Source organism: Amphiura filiformis, chromosome 18 (genome assembly GCF_039555335.1).
Source record: "Amphiura filiformis chromosome 18, Afil_fr2py, whole genome shotgun sequence".
Taxonomy (NCBI): domain Eukaryota; kingdom Metazoa; phylum Echinodermata; class Ophiuroidea; order Amphilepidida; family Amphiuridae; genus Amphiura; species Amphiura filiformis.
In genome coordinates, this window is record NC_092645.1 from 25,989,077 (window position 1) to 26,014,244 (window position 25,168).

General features: G+C 36.7%; 1 protein-coding gene across 1 annotated transcript; it reads right to left on the reverse strand.

The window, feature by feature from the left end:
* Positions 1-780: 780 nt before the first annotated feature.
* On the reverse strand, positions 781-24,787 carry LOC140139056 (NLR family CARD domain-containing protein 4-like). The gene is made up of 8 exons (XM_072160838.1): positions 24,682-24,787; positions 22,757-22,869; positions 20,360-20,671; positions 18,042-18,416; positions 15,789-15,983; positions 14,454-14,645; positions 11,077-12,075; positions 781-6,139 (listed from the first exon to the last, which is right to left on the reverse strand). Exons 2-8 carry the CDS (start codon positions 22,821-22,823, stop codon positions 4,047-4,049), a joined length of 4,233 nt encoding a protein of 1,410 aa, XP_072016939.1. The 5' UTR covers positions 22,824-22,869; positions 24,682-24,787; the 3' UTR covers positions 781-4,046.
* Positions 24,788-25,168: the final 381 nt, after the last annotated feature.

Below are 25,168 nucleotides of genomic sequence, written 5' to 3' on the forward strand. Positions count from 1 at the left end.
ACATACAGTATAAAAACATCACAAACATAATTTTATACAAAATCTCCTTACATACAGGTACACAAACCAACAAACTTGAGACCCTCAATATACATATCGAAACTTTAACCTAATAATTGTCCAAATTAGAGATTACACAAGTTGAAATGGCAATACATTTAAAAAACAATTGGTAAAAGAGTCTAGCAAATAGATCCGTCTTTAAACATAGACATATAAATGATACAAACACGTGTCTTCACGAAAGACATTATGTGACTATCCACCACGAATGTGCTGTAATGTCGGAAGAGTTTGTTTTGAAATATGGCACATTGAACCTAAAAAAAAAAAAAAAAAACAATGCTAGCATTACTGCCCTTATGTGGTGGACGGTCTCAAAAAGTGACAATGCTGACATTACTGCCCATTTGTGGTGGATGATCACGTGATCTATATCTTTGTCTAGACTTGATTATAATTTATTGTAAACACACCACAAAAATAATATGATACAACAACTCGTATCTACTTACAGTTACCCAGACCAGCGAACATGACAATCTCAAAATACATGTCGAAACTTAATATTCTACAACTTGATTGTAATAGTAGAATAACAATGCAAAAGTGTCTTTAATTCATGTAGAAACATTAAATAACGTGTTTCTGCTGCGCTTATTTTTGAGGTGATATGCCTACTATTAGCGGTACAACATATACATGCAATATTATTGAAGTAATACATACAAATTACAATAAACATATTTCTAGTGTGAATAACAAGTATTATAATGCCACAAGCAATACACACGAAATACAGAAATATAAACCATTTTATTGGCAGCCGATGTTTTTAACAAAATATTATTATATTTGTTGTCTACTGCTGCAGTAAATTAATACTTCGTCTGTGCTATCAGCAGATGATAACAAATGAATACAGTACTATCAGCAGCAGCATCAGAACCAATAAATACAATACATACTAACAGCAGTTGACAGCAAATATATAGCCTACAATGCTATATTACCGTATCTTAATCAATACCATCATCAATACATGTAGACTGTAAGTGTGTATATCCTATCAGCACTACATGCATCAATAAAATAAATACTATCAGCAGTTTACAGCACATAATACAACACAGTCATATCTTAATCGATGCTGTCAGCACTATAAGCAAATAATATTGAATACCAGCAGACTATCAAAAGTTGGCAGCAAATATATACAACGTTATAAGCACACGACTTCAAATAAATACAATGTTATCAGCTCCCAAAATGACTCATTACTGGGACAAGTAGACAGCAAATATATTGAATCGACAGCACTATAGTACAAATAAATACAATACTGTCAGATGTAGGCAGCAAATATATACAACACTACCAGCACACGAATTCAAATCAATACAATGTTATCAGCAGTACACATCAAATATTGAATACCATCATCACTATAATAAATAATCACTAGCGCTAATAAATATAATACTATCACACGTAGGCAGCAATATATACAACACTACCAGAACACGAATTCAATTAGGGATTCAATCATGTTTCACCGTTGTTCATTACCGATTAACAACGATGCGTCCGCGTTGTCTGCGTGTTACTTCGCGATGAACAACGGTGAAACATGATTGAATCCCTTTCAACGACGAAAACAAGCTAAAGATCGTCTAATTCACATGATTCTTATCCGTATGTCATTGCCACTCAACCTTACAAGAAGATCGATGATTTCTCTGTTGATAACAGTAATAAAACTAAAGAATAAAGCGGCAATGTTTATCTTACTTTAATAACATATTAAGAAAGTGTTTACGCATAAGTTCCAGGCATGACCATTTTTACGCGCTCATGCGTAACGCAAACGCGTAACCTTGCCGTTCGCGTATACGCTACTGGAAAAGTGTGAATTCATCACGGATTAACAACGCTTGGCTCCTGTACAAAGGTATAGGAAGAGTTGTTGAAATAAATATAATGTTACAGTTGACAACAATAATATTAATAACGCAATCAGCAGTAAATAACAAATAAATATAACACTATCAGAACTGTACAATAAATATATGGATACATAAATAATGCTCGGTCAGCAATTCTAAATACAATCATATATACATATATTGGAAATATGCACAGTTTCATCAGCAATTGAGCAAAGGGAATTTAATCTTGTCACTATTAGTATCTGGTAAGTGAAAATGTACCCACTGTTGTATAGCACAAAATTAAGTATTGCATATATTATGTAATCAAGCTCGTATTGTTGGGGCAAAGAAACACCACAGCCACATTAAGATTCCGTCGAAGTAAAGTTTTCAAATATGTACATCTTTTTCTTAAAATTCAATGCAAAAGTAGCACAGAAGATTACATAATGTGCGCCAGATTTGTAATCTTTTTTTTCAAGATGAGAAGATATTTCAAACCGTTGCCGTTACCCCATACACCATCATCTACACAGAGTTGGCAGGAGGAGGTAAAAAGATGGATGTTGTACAGATATAGATACAGTTGTGTAAGTTCATACGTGTAGGTACTATAGTAAACAAGAAGTAAAAAAATTAAAACTTTCAACTGCACTCACCAGGTTATTTTCCCTATTGAAAATTTGTTGTTGAATATTGTTTTCATTTAGTGCATCCAATGCGTTGTACGACTTTATGCTAGCTCTTGATCAGAGCCCTCGCAGTACCTTAGAAGATCCATCCAGTGATCCCCGAGTAAAATAAACCCAAGCAAGTGACTAGTAAATAAAATGTATGGCCAATCCCTGCCTGGTTAGACCATTCTGTAAAATATTAATACCACTCGACTCCTAGTACAGGGCAAGCTACACTATCACTAGGCAATAAGTCACCAACAAGTAGGACCACTATGCAGTAAAGATCACTATCTACCCACAGATATTGGTCTACCCCACCCACCAACCACTCAAGTCCACTCACCGAGGCGACGCCCGGTCTTTACTATAGTGTCTGAGGGCATATGGCATGGTTTTTTCTTTCTTTTTTTTTCAATTGGATGGAAACTAGGTCGGCTTTGGAGCAAAGCTACTTTATGCTTTATCAGACGGCTTTAAAGTAACAGTGATTTTTTTAGCATGCATTATGTTAAATGTTATCAGAAACATGGTAACTACTTTTTTAATCGCAAACATAATCTCCAACTTATATATGAGTCCGAGCAAGTCAAGTATTTTGCCAGCAAGTAAGCGATTTTAATTTTAAACTTTACGATAATCACTATACACGGTCTATTTATACGATGAACGGAATTTAGCGCATTAGCATAAGTATGAAGCAAGCGCTTTAAAATGATCTTAAAAGTATAACTTACACCACACACTTTGGCTATAGACGAATCCAATTTCACGCATTCCTATACCTCAATGGCTGCCAAAATTGGGTCCCTGTCGGCTCAATCTCACCTAAAATGTGAAATAATGCGGCCTTGGAGGGTATTTTAAACTGCATTCTATCACCCGTGTTACACGTAGACAAGAAAATGATGACAGTTTACAACACAAAAGAATCTAACATCGATTTTTAAGCGGTTTTTTGGTGTTGCGGGGACCCACAGATGGCCGACCAAATCCTGACCATGACTTGGCTCGTTGGATTCGTCTATAAGTTCAGCTGAGTGACAAAATAGAATAAGGGTACAAAATTTACAAATACTGAATTAGAGGCGCACCATTTGATTTACAGGGGGCATGGGAGTTTTTTGAAAAAAAAATCTTCGCCCACTAGTGAGACAAAAAATTTCCCTCACTGATGAGTAAAAAAAAAGTTTTCCCCTCCCAACTCTGTGTAACGGTATACATTAAAATTGAGAAAAAAACCAGCTCGTGCCTACTGAGGGACGTTACATAGGTAGGCCTAATACCACTGAATACACTTTTGAGCACCTTTCATCACATCATGTCTTATATCTGTGTTATTACCGAACAGGGTTCCTGACCCAATGTGGTTTATGTGAAGCATAACATGTTACTGCAATTATTGTTGTTATGATTTCTTTCAGTCAGGAAAACTAAATTCTTACAGATATTTATTTGCTGTACTCCGCACCAATTGCAACTCTTCAGATTTCATTCTGATAAATAGTCCCGTACCGTATTCTAGTCTCTCTCCAATTGCAGCCAAACAATCCTTGACACGATCACTACACGCATTGCCAAGCTTGCAATCAAATTTCAAATACTGAAGCTTTGTTAAATGGTGAATGTGTTTGAACAAAGCATCAACAACATGGTTTCCAAAATATTCAGAACCAGGCCAGAGATCAAGGTGAGTCAGATTGGGCAATGAAACAAACCTTTGTAATAGTTCAATAACACCCTCGTCTGGAATATGTGCATCACGTAAGATCAATTTACTCAGCATGGGACAAAACTGTAGTTGCTGTGCAAGAGGTCCTATTGCCATTCCTACATTATTCCATGATACATCCAGTTCTTGCAAGTTGGATATCTTGTGAAGAAATTCACTCAATATTTTAATATGTTCTTCCTCCAGCTGAGTATTAGATAAATTCAAGCTAGTTAATTTAGTACAATACTGCAGTTGTCCTATTGCCATTCCTATATTATTATGTGACAAATCCAACATTTGCAGGTTCAATGCTTTGGGAAGGTATTCACTGAACATTTTGATGTGTGCTTCTCTCAGATCATTCGCACATTCAATTACCTGTATGTGAGGGTTAAATATATGAGCATAAAATGCGCTAGCTATTGTCTCTGATAGCGAAAATCGTCCCACTTTCAATTTATACATCCTTGGTTCAGTAATATCCTTCTTGTACTGGACATTGTTGCTCTTACAATCAGCAATGTATTCTATTGACAAGTCTTCAATACGGTTATCGTTATCGTTTATCTCATCTACAGACAAATCCATATCACCCAGAGTTATTGAGATGTCCTTCAAGGCAAACAATCTGAGATTAGTCGAGCCGGACAATAGTTCATTCATATTAAATACGGCAAAACGAACCCTTTCTAACATAACATGTGTATAATTACCCCTGTAAGTGAAACTGACTAATTGATGCAGCGGGACACTGACTTTAAGCCTAATATCACTGATCATTTGTATTTCAAACTTTGATAGTTTATCAAGCAGTTTTCCGAGGTTATCCGTCAACATTACTCCAACTTGATCAATGTGGTCAAATTCTGAAAATGTAACATTTACGTCCTGAACATCTGGTATATATTTTAGTATATCAGCCATAAAGCGCGCAGATATATGTGGATTAACAAAGCTGATCGACTTGACTGCTGACTGTATTGGGTCTCCTAAGTCAGATTTGGCATTGTTGTCAACTTCTGTAAACTTGAATGTCACGTCCTGAACATTTAACATACATCTCAGTGTATCACCGATAACAAGCTGTGATAAATGTGGATTCACAAAGCTAATAGATTTCACTGTTGATAGTATTGATAATCCTAATTCAGACCTAACAAAATTTTGAAATATTGATATTGCTTTAGGATATTTATTAGCTACAGCTATTGTGAATCCATCATCAGGAAATATTGATTTGAATGGTTTAGTCAGTGAGGACTTGTGACTCCTAACAGTAACGCAATCTTTTTGGGGTGGATTCAATGAACACTCTGTCCTACTGATGCATTTTTGTTGGCACTGATGCCTGATCTGTGATTGTGGAGTAAAGCTGTCATTTTCAGACAATAAAATCAATATATTTACTATATTTTTCTTGCCATCCTCGGGTTTGTAATAGCCTATACATATGTCTTCTGGATGAGATATACGCATGTAAACATCTATTGCATGTCGTATGATAAAGCTAACCCCACCAAGTTCAACTAATCCACAGCAAAATTTTACAAGTTCAAATTTGCTCATTAAAACTGTCCAAGATTTTAATCGACTCAAAATCTGCCTGAACTGATCGGGATCTGTAGCATACAAATTAGCCCAGTACGTTGCTGCACAGAATTCTTGAAAGGATTGATGAAGGAATGTTACTGCAGTGTGCGCACTCAACCTAGATCGCAACCGTTCTCTGCTTAGTAGCCCTGTTTCATACCCTAACTGAAACGAATTATCAAAGTCATTATCAGTAAATACAAGCTTTTCCTCTTTACACAGCCGTGACGTTAGTCACGGCTGTGTCTTTTTTCTTACAGGTTCTTTCTTACACAGCCGTGACGTTAGTCACGGCTGTGTCTTTTTTCTTACAGGTTCTTTCTTTCTTTCTTTCTTTCTTCTTCTTCTTCTGTCAACCATTACATTTGCTCTAGCACTCACATGCTTACATCGATTTTGACCTAACTTGGTCGCAATGATCATTGACCGAGCCCCTACATGTCACATGTAACTCATGGGGTCAAAGGTCATGCAGGGGTCATAGGGGTCAAAAACGTGATTTCAACAAAAACGCATCTTCTCCCACAACTTACGTAGGATATCGACCCCACTTGCACACATGCATTGTTATTACCCAGTGTCTATGGGGTGTACACAGATTTGGGGTCAAAGGTCATTAAGGGCTCACTTCCGGTATAAAACGAAATACCTTCAAAAAATTTTATTAGCTAAGTAAAACATGGGACAGTTACGGTATGTTCACACATGATCTGCAGTCACCCAAAGTATATGTGGTATTTTTTTATTTGGGGTCAAATCTCATTAAGGGGTCACTTCCGGTATAAAACGAAATACCTTTAAAATGCATCTTCTTCCACAGATTATGTAGGACAGTGACGCCACTTGTGCACATGCATTGTTATTACCCAGTGTCTATGGGGTGTACACAGATTTGGGGTCAAAGGTCATTAAAGGGTCACTTCCGGTATAAATCGAAATATCTTCAAAAAAATGTATTAGCTAAGAAAAACATAGGAGAGTGATGTTATGTTCACACATGAATTGTGTTTACCCAATGTATATATGGTATTTTTTTATTTGGGGTCAAAGGTCATTAAGGGTTCATTTCCGGTATAAAACGAAATACCTTTAAAATGCATCTTCTCCCACAAATTACGTAGGACAGTAGGCCACTTGCACACATGCATTGTTATTACCCAGTGTCTATGGGGTGTACACAGATTTGGGGTCAAAGGTCATTAATGGGTCACTTCCGGTATAAAACGAAATAACTTCAAAAAACTTTATCAGCCAAGAAAAATACAGCACAAAGACGGTACATTCACACATGAATTGATGTTACTCAGTGTATACGTGGTATCTTTTATTTGGGGTAAAAGGTCATTAGGGGGTCACTTCCGGTCTGAGACAAAAAAAACCTGCAAAATGCCCCGTCTGCCAAAAATAACATGGCAAAGTTATGCCACGTGCACACATACATTGACATTAGCCAATGTCTATGGGGTTTTCATATATTTTGGGGTCAAAGGTCATTAAGAGGTCACAACACGGCTGTGTTCGTGGTCTTAGTTTCAGATTTCAACCATACTTGACCCAAATGACCATTGGGCTAGTGCAAAACTTGCATTTGACTTTGACCTGGCTGTGACCTTTGACCTAGCTGCAATGGTCAAAAACGTGATTTTTTTTTGCTCTTCCTTAGCAAAACGTGACATTTTGCGTGATTTGCCACGTCTCGCCCTAGCTCTGCTATGTTTTGACCGATTGACCATACTTAGTCACAAACACCACTGACCATGTCCCCACATGTGACATGACATTGAACTCCATTTGACCTTTGACCTGCTCACAATGGCAAAAATGCGATTTTTACTATAAACTGCCTCTTCTTCCACAAATAACATGTGATGGTGACATGCTTAGGTCATGTGACTTGACTTTGGTCGGTGTCTATAGGGTGTTCACAGATAAGGGGTCAAAGGTCATTAAGAGGGTCATTTCCGGTCTGAAAGCTAAAAATATAAAAAAAATCACTGTTTTTACAAATTACATAGCAGAGTGTTGCCATTAGCACACATGCATTGCTACCAACCAGGGTCTTTAAGGTGTCTACAGTTTTGGGGTCAAAGGTCATTAAAGGGTCGCTTCCGGTCAAAAACCAAAAATCATCAAATATTTTTATTTTTTTTATCTCAAAACGTAGAGTGACATAAACTTCGTATATGCATTAGTGTTACCCGATGTATGCACGGTATTTTTATTTTTTTGGTCAAAGGTAATTTAGACGTCATTTCCGGTTTTAAGCTAAATAACTTCAAGAATTTTTATCTCCATAACTAAGCATAGTAGATTTTTTAAATTTAAACTGTAACAAAACATTTTCTCGGTGTAGATAAGGTTTTTTTTAAATTGGGGTCAAAGGTCATTAAGGAGGTCAAAACGTCAAACTGCAAAAAAATGTTTAAAATTGGCCCAATCGAGCTCAAATTCAACAGGAACGATTCTTACGACATTCTAAACATGTTAAAATTATTCATTACCCCAAAGGTCAATGTTTACTTTAGGGTCAAAAGGTCAAAATATGGTTTGCAGATAGCTATTCGCTGTGTACCCAGATTCTATTGACTCTAGTTTCTTTCTTCTGTCACCCATTACATTTGCTCTAGCACTCACATGCTTGCATCGATTTTGACCTAACTTGGTCACAATGATCATTGACCGTGCCCCTACATGTCACATGAAACTCATGGGGTCAAAGGTCACGCAGGGGTCAAAGGGGTCAAAAACCTGATTTCAACTAAAAATACATCTTCTCCCACAACTTACGTATGACAGCGACGCCACTTGCACACGCGAATTGTTATTACCCAGTGTATATGTGGTGTACACAGATTTGGGGTCAAAGGTCATTAAGGGGTCACTTCCGGTATAAAACGAAATACTTTCAAAAAATGTTATTAGCTAAACAAAACACAGGACAGTAACGGTATGTTCACACATGAATTGTGGTTATCCGGTGTATATGTGGTATTTTTTTATTTTGTGGTCAAAGGTCATTAAGGGGTCACTTCCGGAATAAAACGAAATACCTTTAAAATGCATCTTCTCCCACAAATTACGTAGGACAGTGACACCACTTGCACACATGCATTGTTATTACCCAGTACCAATGTGGTGTACACAGATTTGGGGTCAAAGGTCATTAAGGGGCCACTTCCGGTATAAATCGAAATATCTTCAAAAAAATTTATTAGCTAAGAAAAACATAGGACAGTGATGGTATGTTCACATATGAATTGTTTTTAACCAATGTATATATGGTATTTTTTATTTGTGGTCAAAGGTCATTAAGGGGTCACTTCCGGTATAAAACGAAATACCTTCAAAATGCATCTTCTCCCACAAATTACGTAGGACAGTGACGCCACTTGCATACATGCATTGTCATTACCCAGTGTCTACGGGGTGTACACAGATTTTGGGTCAACCACCATTAAGGGGTCACTTCCCCCATAAAATGAAATACCTTTAAAATGCATCTACTCTCACAAATTACGTAGGACAGTGACGCCACTTGCACACATGCATTGTTATTACCCAGTGTCAAGGTGATGTACACAGATTTGGGGTCAAAGGTCATTAAGGGGTCACTTCCGGTATAAATCGAAATATCTTCAAAAAAATTTATTAGCTAAGAAAAACATAGTAGAGTGATGGTATGTTCACATATGAATTGTGTTTACCGAATGTGTATGTGGTATTTTTCAATTTCGGGTCAAAGGTCATTAAGGGGTTACTTTCGGTCTGAGACAAAAACCTTCAAAATGGGCCTTCTGCCACAAATAACATGGTGTAGTGATGCCACGTGCACATGTGCATTGACATTAGCCAATGTCTATGGTCTTTTCATATATTTTTTGGGTCAAAGGTCATTAAGGGGTCAGAACACGGCTGTGTTCGTGGTCTTAGACCACAGCTAAGTCTAGTTCTTCTTCTTCTTCTTCTGTCAATTTTTACATTGCTCTAGCACTCACATGCTTACATCGATTTTGACCTAACTTAGTCACAATGATCATTCACGGTGCACCTACAAGTTACATGAAACTCATGGGGTCAAAGGTCACGCAGAGGTCATAGGGGTCAAAAACGTGATTTCAACTAAAAATGCATCTTCTCCCACAACTTACGTAGGACAGCGACGCCACTAGCACACATGCATTGATATTACCCAGTGTCTATGTGGTGTACACAGATTTGGGGTCAAAGGTCATTAAGGGGTCACTTCCGGTATAAAACGAAATACCTTCAAAAATTTTTATTAGCTAAACAAACTATAGGGCAGTAACGGTATGTTCACATCTGAGTTGCAGTTACCTAGTGTATATGTGATATTTTTTTATATGGGTCAAAGGTCATTAAGGGGTCACTTCCGGTATAAAACGAAATAACCTTTAAAATGCATCTTCTCCCACAAATTACGTAGGACAGTGACGCCACTTGCACACATGTATTGTAATTACCTAGTGTCTATAGGGTGTACACAGATTTGGGGTCAAAGGTCATTAAGGGGTCACTTCCGGTATAAAACGAAATATCTTCAAAAAATTTTATTAGCTAAGAAAAACGTAGGACAGTAACGGTATATGCACACATAAATTGTGGTTGCCCAGTGTATATGTGGTATTTTTTAATTTGGGGTCAAAGGTCATTAAGGGGTCACTTCCGGTATAAAACGAAATACTTATAAAATGCATCTTCTTCCACAAATTACGTAGGACAGTGATACCACTTGCACACATGCATTGGTGTTACCCAGTGTATATGGGGTGTACACAGATTTGGGGTCAAAGGTCATTAAGGGGTCACTTCCGGTATAAAACGAAATACCTTCAAAATTTTTTTATTAGCTAAGAAAAACAAAGGTCAGTAACGGTATGTTCATATATGAATTGTGGTTACCCAGTGTATATGTGGTATTTTTTTACTTTGGGTCAAAGGTCATCAAGGGGTCACTTCCGGCCTGAGACGAAAAACCTTTAAAATGCCCCTACTGCCACAAGTAACATAGCATAGTGATGCCACATGCAAATGTACATTGATACTAGCCAATGTCTATGGGACTTTCATATATTTTGGGGTCAAAGGTCAATAAGGGGTCACAGCACGGCTGTGTTCGTGGTCTTAGACCACAGCTAAGTCTAGTTGATATTCTCTTTTGAACACAAGCCATCCAAAGCTACCTGACCTATTCGTAATATAAATTGCTCAAACTCGCCATCAATTTTGCTTTTCAAATCCACTGTTTTACCACACCTGATGCAATACTTTCTCCATAAAAAGAAAACAAATTCTTGATACAGTTCTGTTTGAGTATCTGCTAATTTTTGCTCATCTTCCCAAAGCAGACACATTAACATTAATATTACTGGTATCTTTGACAAATACATAAGTCTTTCAGATTCTTCAATTCTTTCTTGTAGGCCTTGGGCCACATCAGTTTTGCCATTAAAGAATCTTTGCATATACAATTTGACATTTTTTCGTGAAAATCCTAACACATCTACTAATACGTAGCTTGATTGGTAATTTTGCAAATCTTTGTGAGGTCGAGTTGACAAGATTGTGTAACAATCCCGGAAAGATTTGAAAGTGAGAATTTCTTGCAAGCTCCCAACTGGGTTAGAAAGATCACTGGCTGAATACTCATCGAAGCCATCCAGTAGGAGAAGGATTGACTGCGGATGGGATTCAATATATTCTTCCAGGCCATCTTTGGACACTTTTGTGTTGGTTTCAAAGATTTGCTCGAACAATTCATCAATCAAGCTAATATTTATAACTTCACGTAAACTTAATATGAATAACAATTCAAAGTTGGCGAGTGGAGAGCCATTCTTTTGTTCTGCCCAAGTGTAGGCCAATTTGGCTAACAAAGTTGACTTTCCACTGCCAGCTACTCCCTTAAGTAGTATCCGTGTTTCTGGTTCGCCTTGTGAAGATTTGATACACACAAGAGCTTCGTTATTTGACAGCGATGTTGTTCCCTTTCCAGATCTATTTTGCAACTTCAAAGTGACATAAATGTCGTTCATATCTCTTGAATCGTCACACCAAGGCAACACTTGCACTCTTCTCATTTCATGGCGGTAGTATGTTACCAACTCTTTCTTGCACTCTGTCAAGTTGAATACTGGTGATATATACACTGTAGGTAATGAGAAAACAAACTAAACATTTAGCAAACGAACTACATGCTTTATAAATAAGAAATCAGCAAAAACAAATGTAAGATAAATCTGACAAAATATGATTACAAGATCATTCGGCATAAGATACAAAATAAAAAAATAAAATAATAATGCAATCCTTGTCAGAAATACACTAATGTTTGGAGACATTTTGATTGCTTGTATTAAATATAGCTTTTCCCGTCCAATTTCGAACTTTTGTCGTTCAGTTTAGTATAAGTGTCATTCCTTTTCGCGCGAAATTGAACGAACGCTTACATTCTCGATTTCAATTTAGCGAATGTTCAATCTATTTTATTTAAAACGCATTTAAAATTCTAAATAGTGCATCCAATTTCGCACATTTTGCAGCATATTTAGCAAATTGTGCAGCCAAATTCACGTAGCCTTGAATTCAGAGCCTATTTGGAAATACAAATTCATATATTCAAAAACAAAATCGAAACATGTTCAATGGATTTCGCGAAGTGCAGAATCAAACCCTGAAGTTTTTAAATATTTTACAATGGTTCAAATATGAAATGCTATTTATCGTGTTTATATTAAGCATTATAGATACATGTCGTCAACATTGTTCCAACAAGCACGCTGCTATAATAAATGTTAAGGGAAAACATAGTTTTAAGTATCATGTTAAAAAATGCCTAATGCATAGGCCTAGTAAAAAAGCATTTTCCCAGTTAAGTTCAGAAACCATAAAGTGATGTATGCCACATAGTTCAATCAAGCTCAGCGCAGTAAAGCATATAAAAATATATTTCTTAAGTTAATGCTGCTTCTTCTTACAAGAATATGTAGGTCTTTTTAAAGCTTCGTATTTTAATTGTATAATAATGTACCGTATAAGAATAAAAACTGAATGAACACAGTCAAAACAACATCTAGAAATTAAATAGCTAAGCTTATTTTGCAGTCGACTTGTAAACATATATTATGTATATATAACATTTTATTAATTTTTATTCGGTCTCTGCAAAAACATTTGAACATGTTAATAACTTATGCAGTGAAGGTGAACAGTGATTGTTCAATTATAAACACATGAAATCCTAAACGTGAAAATTAACACGTTAATATTGTTAACATCCGAATGTGTAAAGCGATGTATTAAACATATTTTTATACGTTCGTGTGTTTAAAACAATATTAACATGTTATACGGTATATATTCGTATTCGTATTGGCAAGCATTAATGTGTTTGTAAATGAACACTATACCTAAAGTATACTTCTCATTACAGGCATTACCCATTAAAACATTTGTGTGTTTATTCTGTGTTACATAGGACTACTCATTTTTTTCTGCTGCAACGTAGACCTATAGGCCTATGTCATGTATATTTGCAAATGCGCATAATTTCAAATTGAATTCCTTTTCGCTAATTAGATTGTGAATGCATGAAATGGAAAGTCGGATTAACAACGTTTCGCAGTCCGTCATGCATCTCATTGCGAAATTGATTGCCCTTTTCTTTAAATACGACGTCTAATGGTGAAATTGAAACATTCAAGAACGAAATTGAATTAACAATTTGATTGAACTAAAATGAAATCGATTGCTCATAATGCGAAAAAGAAATCGGGATTCGTTGCGATCATTCAATCTGGACGAAAAAGAATGACACTTTTATTAAATCGAACGCACAAGTTGCAAAATTGACCAGGAATAGTTATAAATAGTTATAAATAAACATCTTTGCAAGTTCTTCTGCAGTTGTTTGTTCAAAGCTTAAAGAGGGTCCTGAAGTCGCACCAGGAAAAACTTTTCCTCATTTGCTCATGGTAAATCAAGCACCAGATTATTTTTAATAATAGATGAAACTAGGAGACTATTAAAGACCGGATATTTGGGTAATACCAACGAAATCAAATCATTACAATCGTTGAAAAAATGGCAACAGAATTGACAATCTGAGTTATGTCATTCCCCCTTTCTTAACTATCAAGAATTTATTTAAAGACACTCACAAAAGGATTTTCAAAATAGAGCCCTGCATATTACATGCACAGGACAACTTTGTCCAACACAACTTAGCTTGTTCTGATTCCAGTTTCGACCACAGTTATAGATACGTAAACAGAGAAAGACCCTCTTTTCAGTCCTCTCTGATTCTTAAAATAGCCACAAGGTAAAACTGTTCTATTCACCTCAACACACTCCAAATAACACTATGAGCCCAATTTAATATTGCAATTAAACACAAATTCCGCCAATGTTGGATATAATCTAAGCGATTCAAAGATGCACCTGTTTTATACACACATTTAGGTGTTTTTCATGATGCAAAAACAATCTTAAATCGAGCTAACACTTGTAAAAATAAAAGATTTTCACCTTGATTCCCTGATGAAGTTGTAGGCAATGTCTCTATTTGAGTAGACGATAATGATTGTGACTGGTAAGTATGCTTAGAAGCAGGGATCTTCTGAGGCGAGTTCTGCCAACAACCTTGTGAAACCGGTCCATGTGCTGGTGGTGGAACATGCAATTGCTGTTGCAGTGTTGTGTTTCCTAATGGATGATAACCTAAAAATAGAAGAGAAATAGTGGAGGAGTGAGAGAGAGAGAGAGAGAGAGAGAGAGAGAGAGAGAGAGAGAGAGAGAGAGAGAGAGAGAGAGAGAGAGAGAGAGAGAGAGAGAGAGAGATCGAGAGAGAGAGAGAGAGATCGTGAGAGAGGTGAGAGAGAGAGAGAGGGAGAGAGAGAGGAGGAAAGAGGCTCTTTTATAATAAATAAATGTGGATATTTTTATATCGCTATGCCGTATACAGCCTCAATGCGCTTTACATTCATTCCGCCGTCATTATAATAATGTCGGAACCACGTTTGCAGCCTACAAATATCGCATGGTTCATCAGTACCACGACTGTGACTACCCCTAACAGCTTCCCATTACACCTGGGTGGGGTGAGGCAAACGAGGTAAAGCGCGGTGGTGGGACGCGGACTCGAACCCACGCACTTCGAGTAAGCTCTTAGATTATGAGTCGAAGGCCGTAACCACTGAGTCTTTACGGTATGCAATAACATGTGCCCTGACGACTCCTTATGGACCCAACATTTGTTTTTCAGCGTTTGCGCGTAAACTTGACTGACTCCCCAAGCCGGTTATTTCAACAGCAACAAATAATTAAAATCGCATGATACTTGAATGATATAATTAGGTTGGTACTCGAAACCTTAGGCACCAATGAGAGTAAACAAGTTGGATATATAACGTGAAAACATGCTGATTATGTACATTACGAAAATGTAATAAACATTAATACATAAAAAAACACTAAACCACTTTAATCGCTTTAAGCTGGACATTTGTTTTTAAACTTTACGCACAAACATGTTTAACCATACGTGGAAAGAAACGGCAGCCATCTTTATACTCTTATAACAGCTGAAAATGATGAGATTTGGCAAGATACGAAACAGACAAAGAACCTCCTCTATAACTTGACATAACCACAAGGTAAAGCAATTCTATTCACCTCCAACACTCCAAATAGTAGTATGAACCCCAATTTGATATTGCATTTAAGCTCAATTTCCACCAATTCTGGGTGTAAACTGTGCGATTTAGAGATACACCTGTTTCATACACCCATTTAGGTGCTTTTCATGATGCAAGAACAATCTTAAATCGAGCTATCTCTCGAAAAAAAATATTGATTTTTCACCTTGTTGCCCTGATGAAGTTGTAGGTGATGTCTCTATTTGAGTAGACGATAATGATTGTGACTGGTAAGTATGCTGAGCAGCAGGGATAGTCTGAAGTGAGTTCTGCCGAAAACCTTGTGAAACCGGTCCATGCGTTGATAGTGGAACATGCGCTTGCTGTTGCAGTGTTGTGTTTCCTGTTGGATGATGATAACCTAAAACATGTAAAAATAGAACAGAAACGGTGTGAGTGAAAAAGCGAAAGAGAGAGATAAGAGCAAAGAGGCTCTTCTATGTATTAACACTTATGTGCCTGGGAATCTACATGGACCCAAACATTTGTTTGTTTTGAGGTGTTTTTTTTTCGCTTTTGCGCGTAAACTCACATATTTGTTTTGTTTTGTTGGTAAACGAGTAAAGAATTTGAATACTGTCTTAAAAATGAAAACACGCAGCTTATGTTCATTCCTAAACATAAATAAACATAACTAAACACTACTTCTACTAATCCATTTTAATCCCTATAAGTTGGCCATCGTTTTTCGTTTGTTTTGGTTTTTTGTTTTTTGTCTTGTTTTTTTGTCTTGTTTTTTGTCTTGGGTTTTTGGGTTTTTTTTGTATTTTTACAAGTATACGCAAGGACACGTTTAATCATTAATTTAAAAGATACGGCGGTCATTTAACCGTTTATTTTCCGTATTTTACGATATTTATCGGCTAGCGGTATCTTTGTTGAGAACAAAAAATCGTTGTTGAGAGTTGGTTAAAGAAGCATGATTAGAGAAAGTATAAATACGGGTACGGTCCTCGCGCTGTTGGACATTAACACCAAAACATCAAGGCTATGTCACACGACATCAAAGACATAATCCTGACAGAAAATCATCGCCAGCGATATGACAATAGATAAAAGAAAACAGCTAAAACATTTCAGCTGATTGCTGTGATATCACCCATCATTGTCACGCTTTTGATTAAAATCTCAATAACGAATTATCTGCTATGTGACTTCAGCTTATTTAAGCAAGAAATTACCAACCATTTAAAGCAATAAAGCAGCGGCATGCGCACGCCGTTGATATAGCTCTCCAATTGATTTAGGGGGTTGAAAAACGTGGTAATGAAAAAAAAAATCCTACAATTTACCAGACTGAATGTACGTTGTTGGGTTGAATAAATCATTTGCCATAATTGTCAAAGCACTTTTGTGGGAGAAACGGACCACCAATTCTGTAAAGAGCATTTAGCAGAATAGAGGAAAAACCCAATGTCAGCCCAACATTTTACCATTGCGGTGCGCAAGGATTCGCAATAAATAGATGTCATCATTATTGCAGAACATGTCATCAAAGAAATTATTGCGATGGACGAGAAACACCAAATGGATAAGAAAGTCGATCTCGATCCGGAAGAGAGCACAACCAAATTTGAAAGAGAGTCTAATGAACGAGGGGCTTTCCACCTTAGTCACATTTATGACCAATAATTGATACAGAGGGCGTCATCATGTGATGACGTCATTGCATTCAACTGGATTCAAAGGATCAACTGGCATTCACTATTGCGAAAGCAACAGATAGGATTCCCCGAACAAGTGAGTTTTCTTGGCATTTTTCTATGAAAACTTTTAAATCTCAATGTACGTTTGTTTCATTAATTTACAGCAAAAGTAACACTGAATATTAATATAGTTATTATATAGTTAAAGCCAAATTGAAACCAAATAAACCGTGACTCTCAAGATGATGATGCATGTGCCCCCAAGTTGCCCTTCACGGAGATAACTTTGATCATGAAATGGTGGATAATCAGATTATACGCGATGAGATACATTTGGCAGAGCAGAATGTGAAGAAGACTGTACGGGATATGAAGGAACTCCTTCACCTATAATGTGACGTGCTTGTTGAAATTGACCCATTGGTTGTTGGAATCCCGTTACACAACTTAGAGATTGAAAATGCCTATTTTGACACGAGGATTGAGAGTTTGGCTGCAAATGACTTTCAGAGTAGGCTTGGTTTTTGAACAAGGTTGATTGCGGGTCTGTGGAAAGAAAGACATTTGCAAAAACAATATTCTATTTGATGGCTTAACATTGCAAAGAGGATATTGCTTCTATGGTTAATTACTGTGCATTATAGTGATACGTTATAATGATCAGTTAACATATAGTCACGATAGTTGAGCGTTACATTAGCAGATTCACATAATTATTAAAGTTGAGCTTTTGAGTTTTATCGTAGACTTCTACCAGAGTATTCGTGACTTACCAACATGTAATGATGTTGTCGATGCTGCTGAAGAGTAGTCTATATTAGAGCCCGGATGTACGTGTTGGAAATCCGGTGGTGGATTTTGTGACGTAGTCCTACCGAATGATGATGAATGTGCAAATGAGGGGATTTGTTCTCGGCAACTGTAATGTGCTGGTGGGAAATTGCTCATCGGTGGTTGGATTTCTGCCGTATTTATAGCTGTAGATGACTGTTGGCTATTTGATGGAAATGATAATTGTTCTGTAGGCTTATACATCTCCAATTGTTGCGGTAAATGGAAATCTTGACTGGTGAGTGGTTCCTCATGGTGTTGGTATCTAGAGGTGAGGGGTGTCGGATCTCTGCTTGTTTCAATTGGTAAATGGTAATCTGGGGGAGTAGAATATATTATATCAATCTATTTGCCCGTATAGCAGCCGCATTTGGAAAGCACAATTGCTTTAAGGATCCATGTATCTCACGCACATGGAAGCGGTCAACACTTATCATTAAATATACGCTACACATATTGCTCTACAGAACTGGTTTATCTGATAAAATTGTACCTGAATCATAATATTTGTCCCGTGATCTTGTATGGGGTATCTAAAGTGTCGGATTATCATAACGTTTCAACTTACGGGTAAAATCAAGTGGACTTTCATACTGCGGGAAGGTATCAAAAACTGACATTATTTGTTGCACGGGGTATGATGTCATGTGTTTTAGAAGATGGTTGGATATTATCTGATCACGTGTGTTTGATAATTCGGAATAAGGACCCTTCGGAATAACGGTCCTTCGGAATAACGATCTGTGCCCGCTCGGTCTACCCGACAGAAATTGGTCACAAAGCTCACCTTGACTTCGGGACAAAATAGTGTAAACAGATTCTACCTTTACGTTCCTTATAGGCTAGTCAAATTTTTTAAAAATACCCACCACTAATATTGCAACAGAATCCATTTAACATGCGTCGATCTCCCAAAAACTCATACAAAAACATATCAAAGGTCCACAAAAATGGCCGCTTATGCAGGGGTGACATTTCAAATTTAGTCAAATCTTGCTTAAAACCAAACCAATGTATTGCCCTTGTCATAAGGATTCAAAAAGAATGTATTTTCTTGAGTTATAGGGGAAAATGTCAAATGTAAAAATTTGGACTCTACAGGGGGGAACTGAAAAATTCTCTGATTTCATTAAAAATGGTCTCATATTGTTCCACATGCAAAAGCATTTAATAAAGAGAATAGTTTGCCATATCTCAGGTGGATTTTTACCTTGGTAACATGGCAAAGAACATCAAATCCCATTGAGCCGTGTTGACCTTGACCTACTTTGTAGTGTTACCTATGTAACAAAACATCCAAAACAATGCAACTTTTATCATTTCGATATATTTTAGCTAAAGAAACAATTTGAGACCAATTGGACTCAAATTGGACCATATTTCAATTGTAAACGCCCGTGAGCCCAAAATTTGACCTTTGACCTTTTTGCCTATAACTCAAGAACTATAATGCCGGATACAAGTCAAACTATACATTTTCTGAAAACTGATGATTATGGTATACATTGGTATGGTTATTAACATGATTTGACTAACTTTGAAATTTACCCCCCTGCTCAAGCGGCTATTTTGGATTTATGTAAATTAGGCACTGTTCCACTATTATGATAGACACAGACAAAAATATTTTATCGTAGCTGATGTCACTGTCAATTACTATCCTTATTGGCTTACACAGGTTAATAGCGGGCAAAAGGAAGGCCGATTTATCTGGTGCCGGTCGGAGAAAAGTAATAGCAGAAAATGGCGAAAAATTACGTACTTTTACTAGACAAAAAGCAACTTTTCTGAGCATTGTTGACATGGTGCCTTCGCGAAAATAAGTTTTCTACTATAAAGACCTAATTTTTGAGATGGTTTGTATGTTTGAAGATGTAAAATTAACAATAACACGCCCGCTTTATACCGCCGCGTTCAACAAGTCACCATCACGACACTTGTAAACAAACCGTGCTCGAGTTTGATTGACAGATGACGTCAGACGCGATAAAAATTTGTATCTCTGTCTTTCATTATACTTGGATTTTTGAGGACTTTTGATGTATTATTAAATATGCTTTTCTGAAACGAATGGTGATTAAAAGGATTCTGTTGCAATTAGTGGTGGGTTAACCCCTTATTTTTCCTATTTTGACTAGTCTATTAGTTCACCCGAACTGTTTAAACTTTGAACAAATTACAAATTACTGTTTAAACAGTTTTCTCTGTGTAAGAGGTCCCGTCATGATATATAAATTATAAGATGCAAATTGATCTTCACCTTGAAAAGTTAGCGTCCATTTGTTTACTAGTATATCTTTGGCTTCGATCAAACTGCACTCTATCAAAGCATCAATGATCGCCTTTCTCGTAGCCTTTACACCGTTAGATTGTCGCCAGGATCTTAACACATGAATTGCTTGGTGCATAGGATACTTAGAGTCTGATCCTCGTTCTGCATTCTCAATAGTTGATGCCTTTAAACCAAGTTGAATATAGAGTTGTTGTAGCTGGTGATGTAAAAGGTTGGCATTGCCTGAAACGTCATTAATGTCACTGTCAGTTACCATGAGATCCATGGGCCTACAGGTACCTACAGGAAACAAAGTATACATAATAATGTGTCTACACGTCCCGTGCGTATAGGTCATGTATTGTTATTCTGAGTTAACATTATTTTAGTTAAAGCTGTATACAATTAAATACAAATAAACTACAATGCACTTTAATATGTTATCAGACGCGTATTTGTTTTAGACATGCAAGTGCGGGTGGCTGAGGCCTTCAAACCCTTACCCATGTATTTCTAAGGGTCATCTGTCCCACAAACCACATACCCAAGGCACATACCCTAGAATACAAACAGTCCGGTCTGACTGCCTGGGTGGGTAACATCTACCTTCGCAAATCTGCTGAATTCATGGGACTAAATAACTGATCGGGCGATTTTCATCATGCAGTTATTGTTGCCTACATGTATGCACACAACACAGGGGCACTCACAATAGGCAATTGACCCGTCCTGGTAGCGCTGTGTTGTAGATATAGGAGATTAACTAGTTAGCATCATATATCAAAAAGTATAAATGATTTTAGTAGGCCTACTTGCTCTATGTTTCAATAAATTATTCTTTTCAAAATATCTGAATTTTCAACCCGGTACAAGCTTTAATAACGGAGGACCATGCATTTGTATGAGAAAGAAATCCTACCATCTATCCAAACTCCCGTGTTATTCCAATGCACATTTTGCTTCAACGGGCCGCCCGGCTTGGTCGCATTTGGAAGAGGGGTGTCACGAAACCGTTATAGGTACACATTTAGTACTTTCTGTCAATCAAGTATGGTTTATTCTCTACATGTCAATCTTTAAATCATTCGCATAGTCCTTATAATAACGGGGGACCGCCATGATGAGTAAATGACAGCAAACAATTGAAAAATACCCCAAAAATCGGTCAGTGGAGCTCCGCCCGTACATGTCAATAGCGTCATTATCGATTGGATTAGTCGACCGTAGCGGACAATTGAATATATGAATACAAAACCCACACAAGTCCATACTTTAGCCAAATTGAGTTAAGCATGGGAAATTGTTGCTATACATGTTGCCTGTCATATATATGAAAGAACAACTCAAATTCATCCTCTGTGTCTATTGAGCATGTGAAAAATAGCGTATATGAAAGAAACACCCAAATCTAGGATTTGAGTCTTGTAACACATTGATTGAAATCCAGTATGTATAAAAGTCCACTTGTAACACATTCATTGCTGGAAAGCGACTTTTGAAAAATAAAATGGGTTTAATCAAGTAAAGTGGGTGGTTTATATGACATGGCCGTATGCTTGTCAACATTATACATACCTGTGTGCTTTATTTTGTATTATCTTAGTAGTGGTAATCTCATTCCAACATTGTTGTCTTTGTATATGATTTAGAAAACCACCCAAGTCCAACATTTAAAATGATCCCCACAAAGTCCCTGAAATGCTAATCGTCATACCTAATACAGTTTGACCCACTCATTTGCACGTAAAACTTACCATATTGACCAGGTAAATCTAACTGAAGGAATAAAAATGATACACAGGTTTCTTTCTCAAAATCACTTCCCATGGACTTGGGTGGGTTTTGTATTCATGTATTCAATTTGATCGCTCATTGGATTAATATTATCACGTGGTAATAAATTTGCATTGGACAATCGATTACTATAATGGTTTAGTACTGCATATCTCGGTTTAATCTTCACTAAGCGGGTTTATGGCTGAAAAAGTCACGGGGAATTTGCCGTGGACATAACTGCACTATGTCCTGCACAATTGAGTAACTTATATGTTATTTAAACATGTTCACCTAGAAAGAGGGCAAATTTTAAGTATTAAGAAAACATGATATTATGCAGATAGATAAGTTTGGGAAATTATCTCGAAATGTATAATATTCATCAATGTTTTAAAATATGTATGCTTCCTTATAGCTCAAAATCAAGAAATATTGAACAACAATAATTGGAATTTGTGCAATGCATTGTAGGATAGCATGTTGCCGACATTCACCAAAAAAGGGCGGGGAGGCCTTTGAGACCAACTGTTTTCCCCTAATTTATAAATTCTCCATTCTGGCCTTATGTGGTTGATTACTTAATAAATACGATAATCCCGCGCATCTTACCCAGATCATGTTTTCTCCTTTTCCTGGTTTCTTCTTCTACTGCTTCATCTGATCTTGTCGTTGCCATGGTTCACTCGGATTGTCCAGGCATTGTCAAGTGCAGGTATTTTTTTCTAAAACACACATGTAATTATTAAGGTTAAATAACATTGTCACATATTGGAGTTGATCCCTTAAAATAAAAGCGGATTGTTTTCTGGGTTCACATTTATGATATGATCCCTTATATCTAGTTTGCGGGTATGTGCAGAAGCTTCCAATCTGGATGTGGTGCGTGTGTATGTATGCTAGTGGACAGACCTGGACAGTGGGGCAGTCCATTTCTGTTGTGGACAATTCATTATATATTGTCAATATTCAGATTGTGTGCGTCATGTAAATGAGCTCCTGGCTTGCTGAATGCATGTTCATAGGAAATCCGGGCATTCATTTTAAAGATCTTGGTGAGGTAAGATCTCTGCTGCCCATTTCACTGAAAGTGAAATGTAGTTTTACTCAGCATGAATTGTTTTTCTCTTTGACGGCTCTTGGGTGGAAGCGGGGTGGAAGGCTTTACCAGTTTGCGATGCTTAAATAATAGACATGTACCAGGTCTTTGTGGAAGCTAGAATCAGCAAATGAAACTAATTTGCGCCTTGTAGTTACGTCGGGTGTGGAAGTTAAAATGGTCGCCGCGTTGGAAGCCGACACTTTGACTTTTCCAACTTTGTGAGAATCATGCTAGTTTAAGACATTGTTCGTGTAAGTGAAATGATATTATTTGCAATTTATAAAGTGAAATCTATGATGAATTAGTTAATTAAAGAAAGCTTAGTTTGTGATATTTCCAATTATTGTTTTGGCGGGAAAATCAAATTAGATTTTCATAGTGTGATAAATATTGTGTTCAGCATAAGGTTCCAAATTGAACATAATTATATTGGTGCTAAACGTATCAAGTAATTTTGTGTCGAGATTGGCAATTTAAATCATCCTGCTGTATAGACTTGAACTTCAGGAATCTAAACTATCTTATGGAATTAGCCATGTGTGAATGTTGTAAAGAAGTTCCATGTCTTTCATTATTATCTATTGAGCAATAGACCTACAGTGGTAAATTTTAAGGTGTGTGAATCCTATTAAATTAGTTAGGGGTTCATTAATTGTATTTATACAGCCGTACATATGTGTGTATATTACTCTACTCTTGGACTTGGAAGTGGAAAATGTTGGTTTTCGTCTACATTCTATATTCGATGTAGCCGTTGGTTAAAACTAAGCGTGGCTACGTGTTGTGGCATTGTGTGAATAGATTCAACACATTAAAAACTGCCAACGCTCATTGAAATATGGAACTCTAGTCTTAATGTGACGACGATTCATCGTATCCTTTCCAAGTGCACTTGGTATATTTTGTTTTATTTTAGGTTAATCCGACTAGTCGATATATTTAATTGTTATTGCTATTTAACATTTTACACACATAATTTTATTACATTCTTATTCAAATAAAATATTTATCATCAATACTTTTACAGAATGACGAAAACCTCGTCTGCTGCATAGGCCTACTTTCCTTTTAAAACTGAGTACATGTCACATAATGGGCGCCATGTTATTAATTTTATGAACTGTTATTTAGGAGGAAGTAAAGTCACAAAAAATAAATCTTGCACAATGCACCGACAAGCAAGGCAGCCATCGACGTTGAAATCATCATTTTAACAATTGTTTCAATTTACCATTATCGTTGATTCATGAAAAGGTTTCTTTAAAGGTAAAAAAATAAATTTTTCTTTGTATCATATACATTATTTGCATTATTTCATTAAGCATGATTCATAGATAATAATCAATTTTCAGAATGTATTTCACACAGGGAATAAATATGTGTTGACTAACTTATGCGTGTCCACACATTTTGTTGTGGTGAAAGTATCACTTACCTGGAAAGCTGGAAATCACCTTCTAATAGTCCTGGTATTTTAACGATCCTAATTAAGGTAAAATTGTTTATTTTTATTAATGTAATATAACGACATACAAACCAAAATGGCGACCGAAGTTTGGTACCAATGTACACCTTGTACCTGTACACCAAAACTAAATATGTAAAACGTACCCAGCATACCAAATCAGTGACGTTAACCTTGACTTTGGACACGCTTGAAAGGGTAACTTAATATTAGTATTACTGTAAACACTGAGACGATTTCGTTAAGTAGCCTACATGCAGGCCTGTAACCAGGGGGTGCAGGAATGCAACGCACTCCTGTCAATCTGAAAAAGGTCTGCTTTGCAAACAAATAGCAAAATTGGGCCAATGATTTCAAAATGTTACATAAATATATCCCTAATCAATAATTTGTCTGAATAGAGTTCAACTTGGTGCAAAAGAACAATCAGCTCACCCGTTTGTTTACGGTATATTTT

Bases quoted from the DNA above. Each gene is read 5' to 3' on its own strand.
- LOC140139056 (XM_072160838.1), bottom strand. From the start codon at position 22,823: ATGGCAACGACAAGATCAGATGAAGCAGTAGAAGAAGAAACCAGGAAA. The intron at 14,646-15,788 runs GTGAAAAATCAA...TTCTATTTTTAG, and splicing joins AACTTCATCAGGGCAACAAG to GTTATCATCCATTAGGAAAC. The intron at 12,076-14,453 runs GTGAAAATCTTT...CATTACCTACAG, and splicing joins AACTTCATCAGGGAATCAAG to TGTATATATCACCAGTATTC.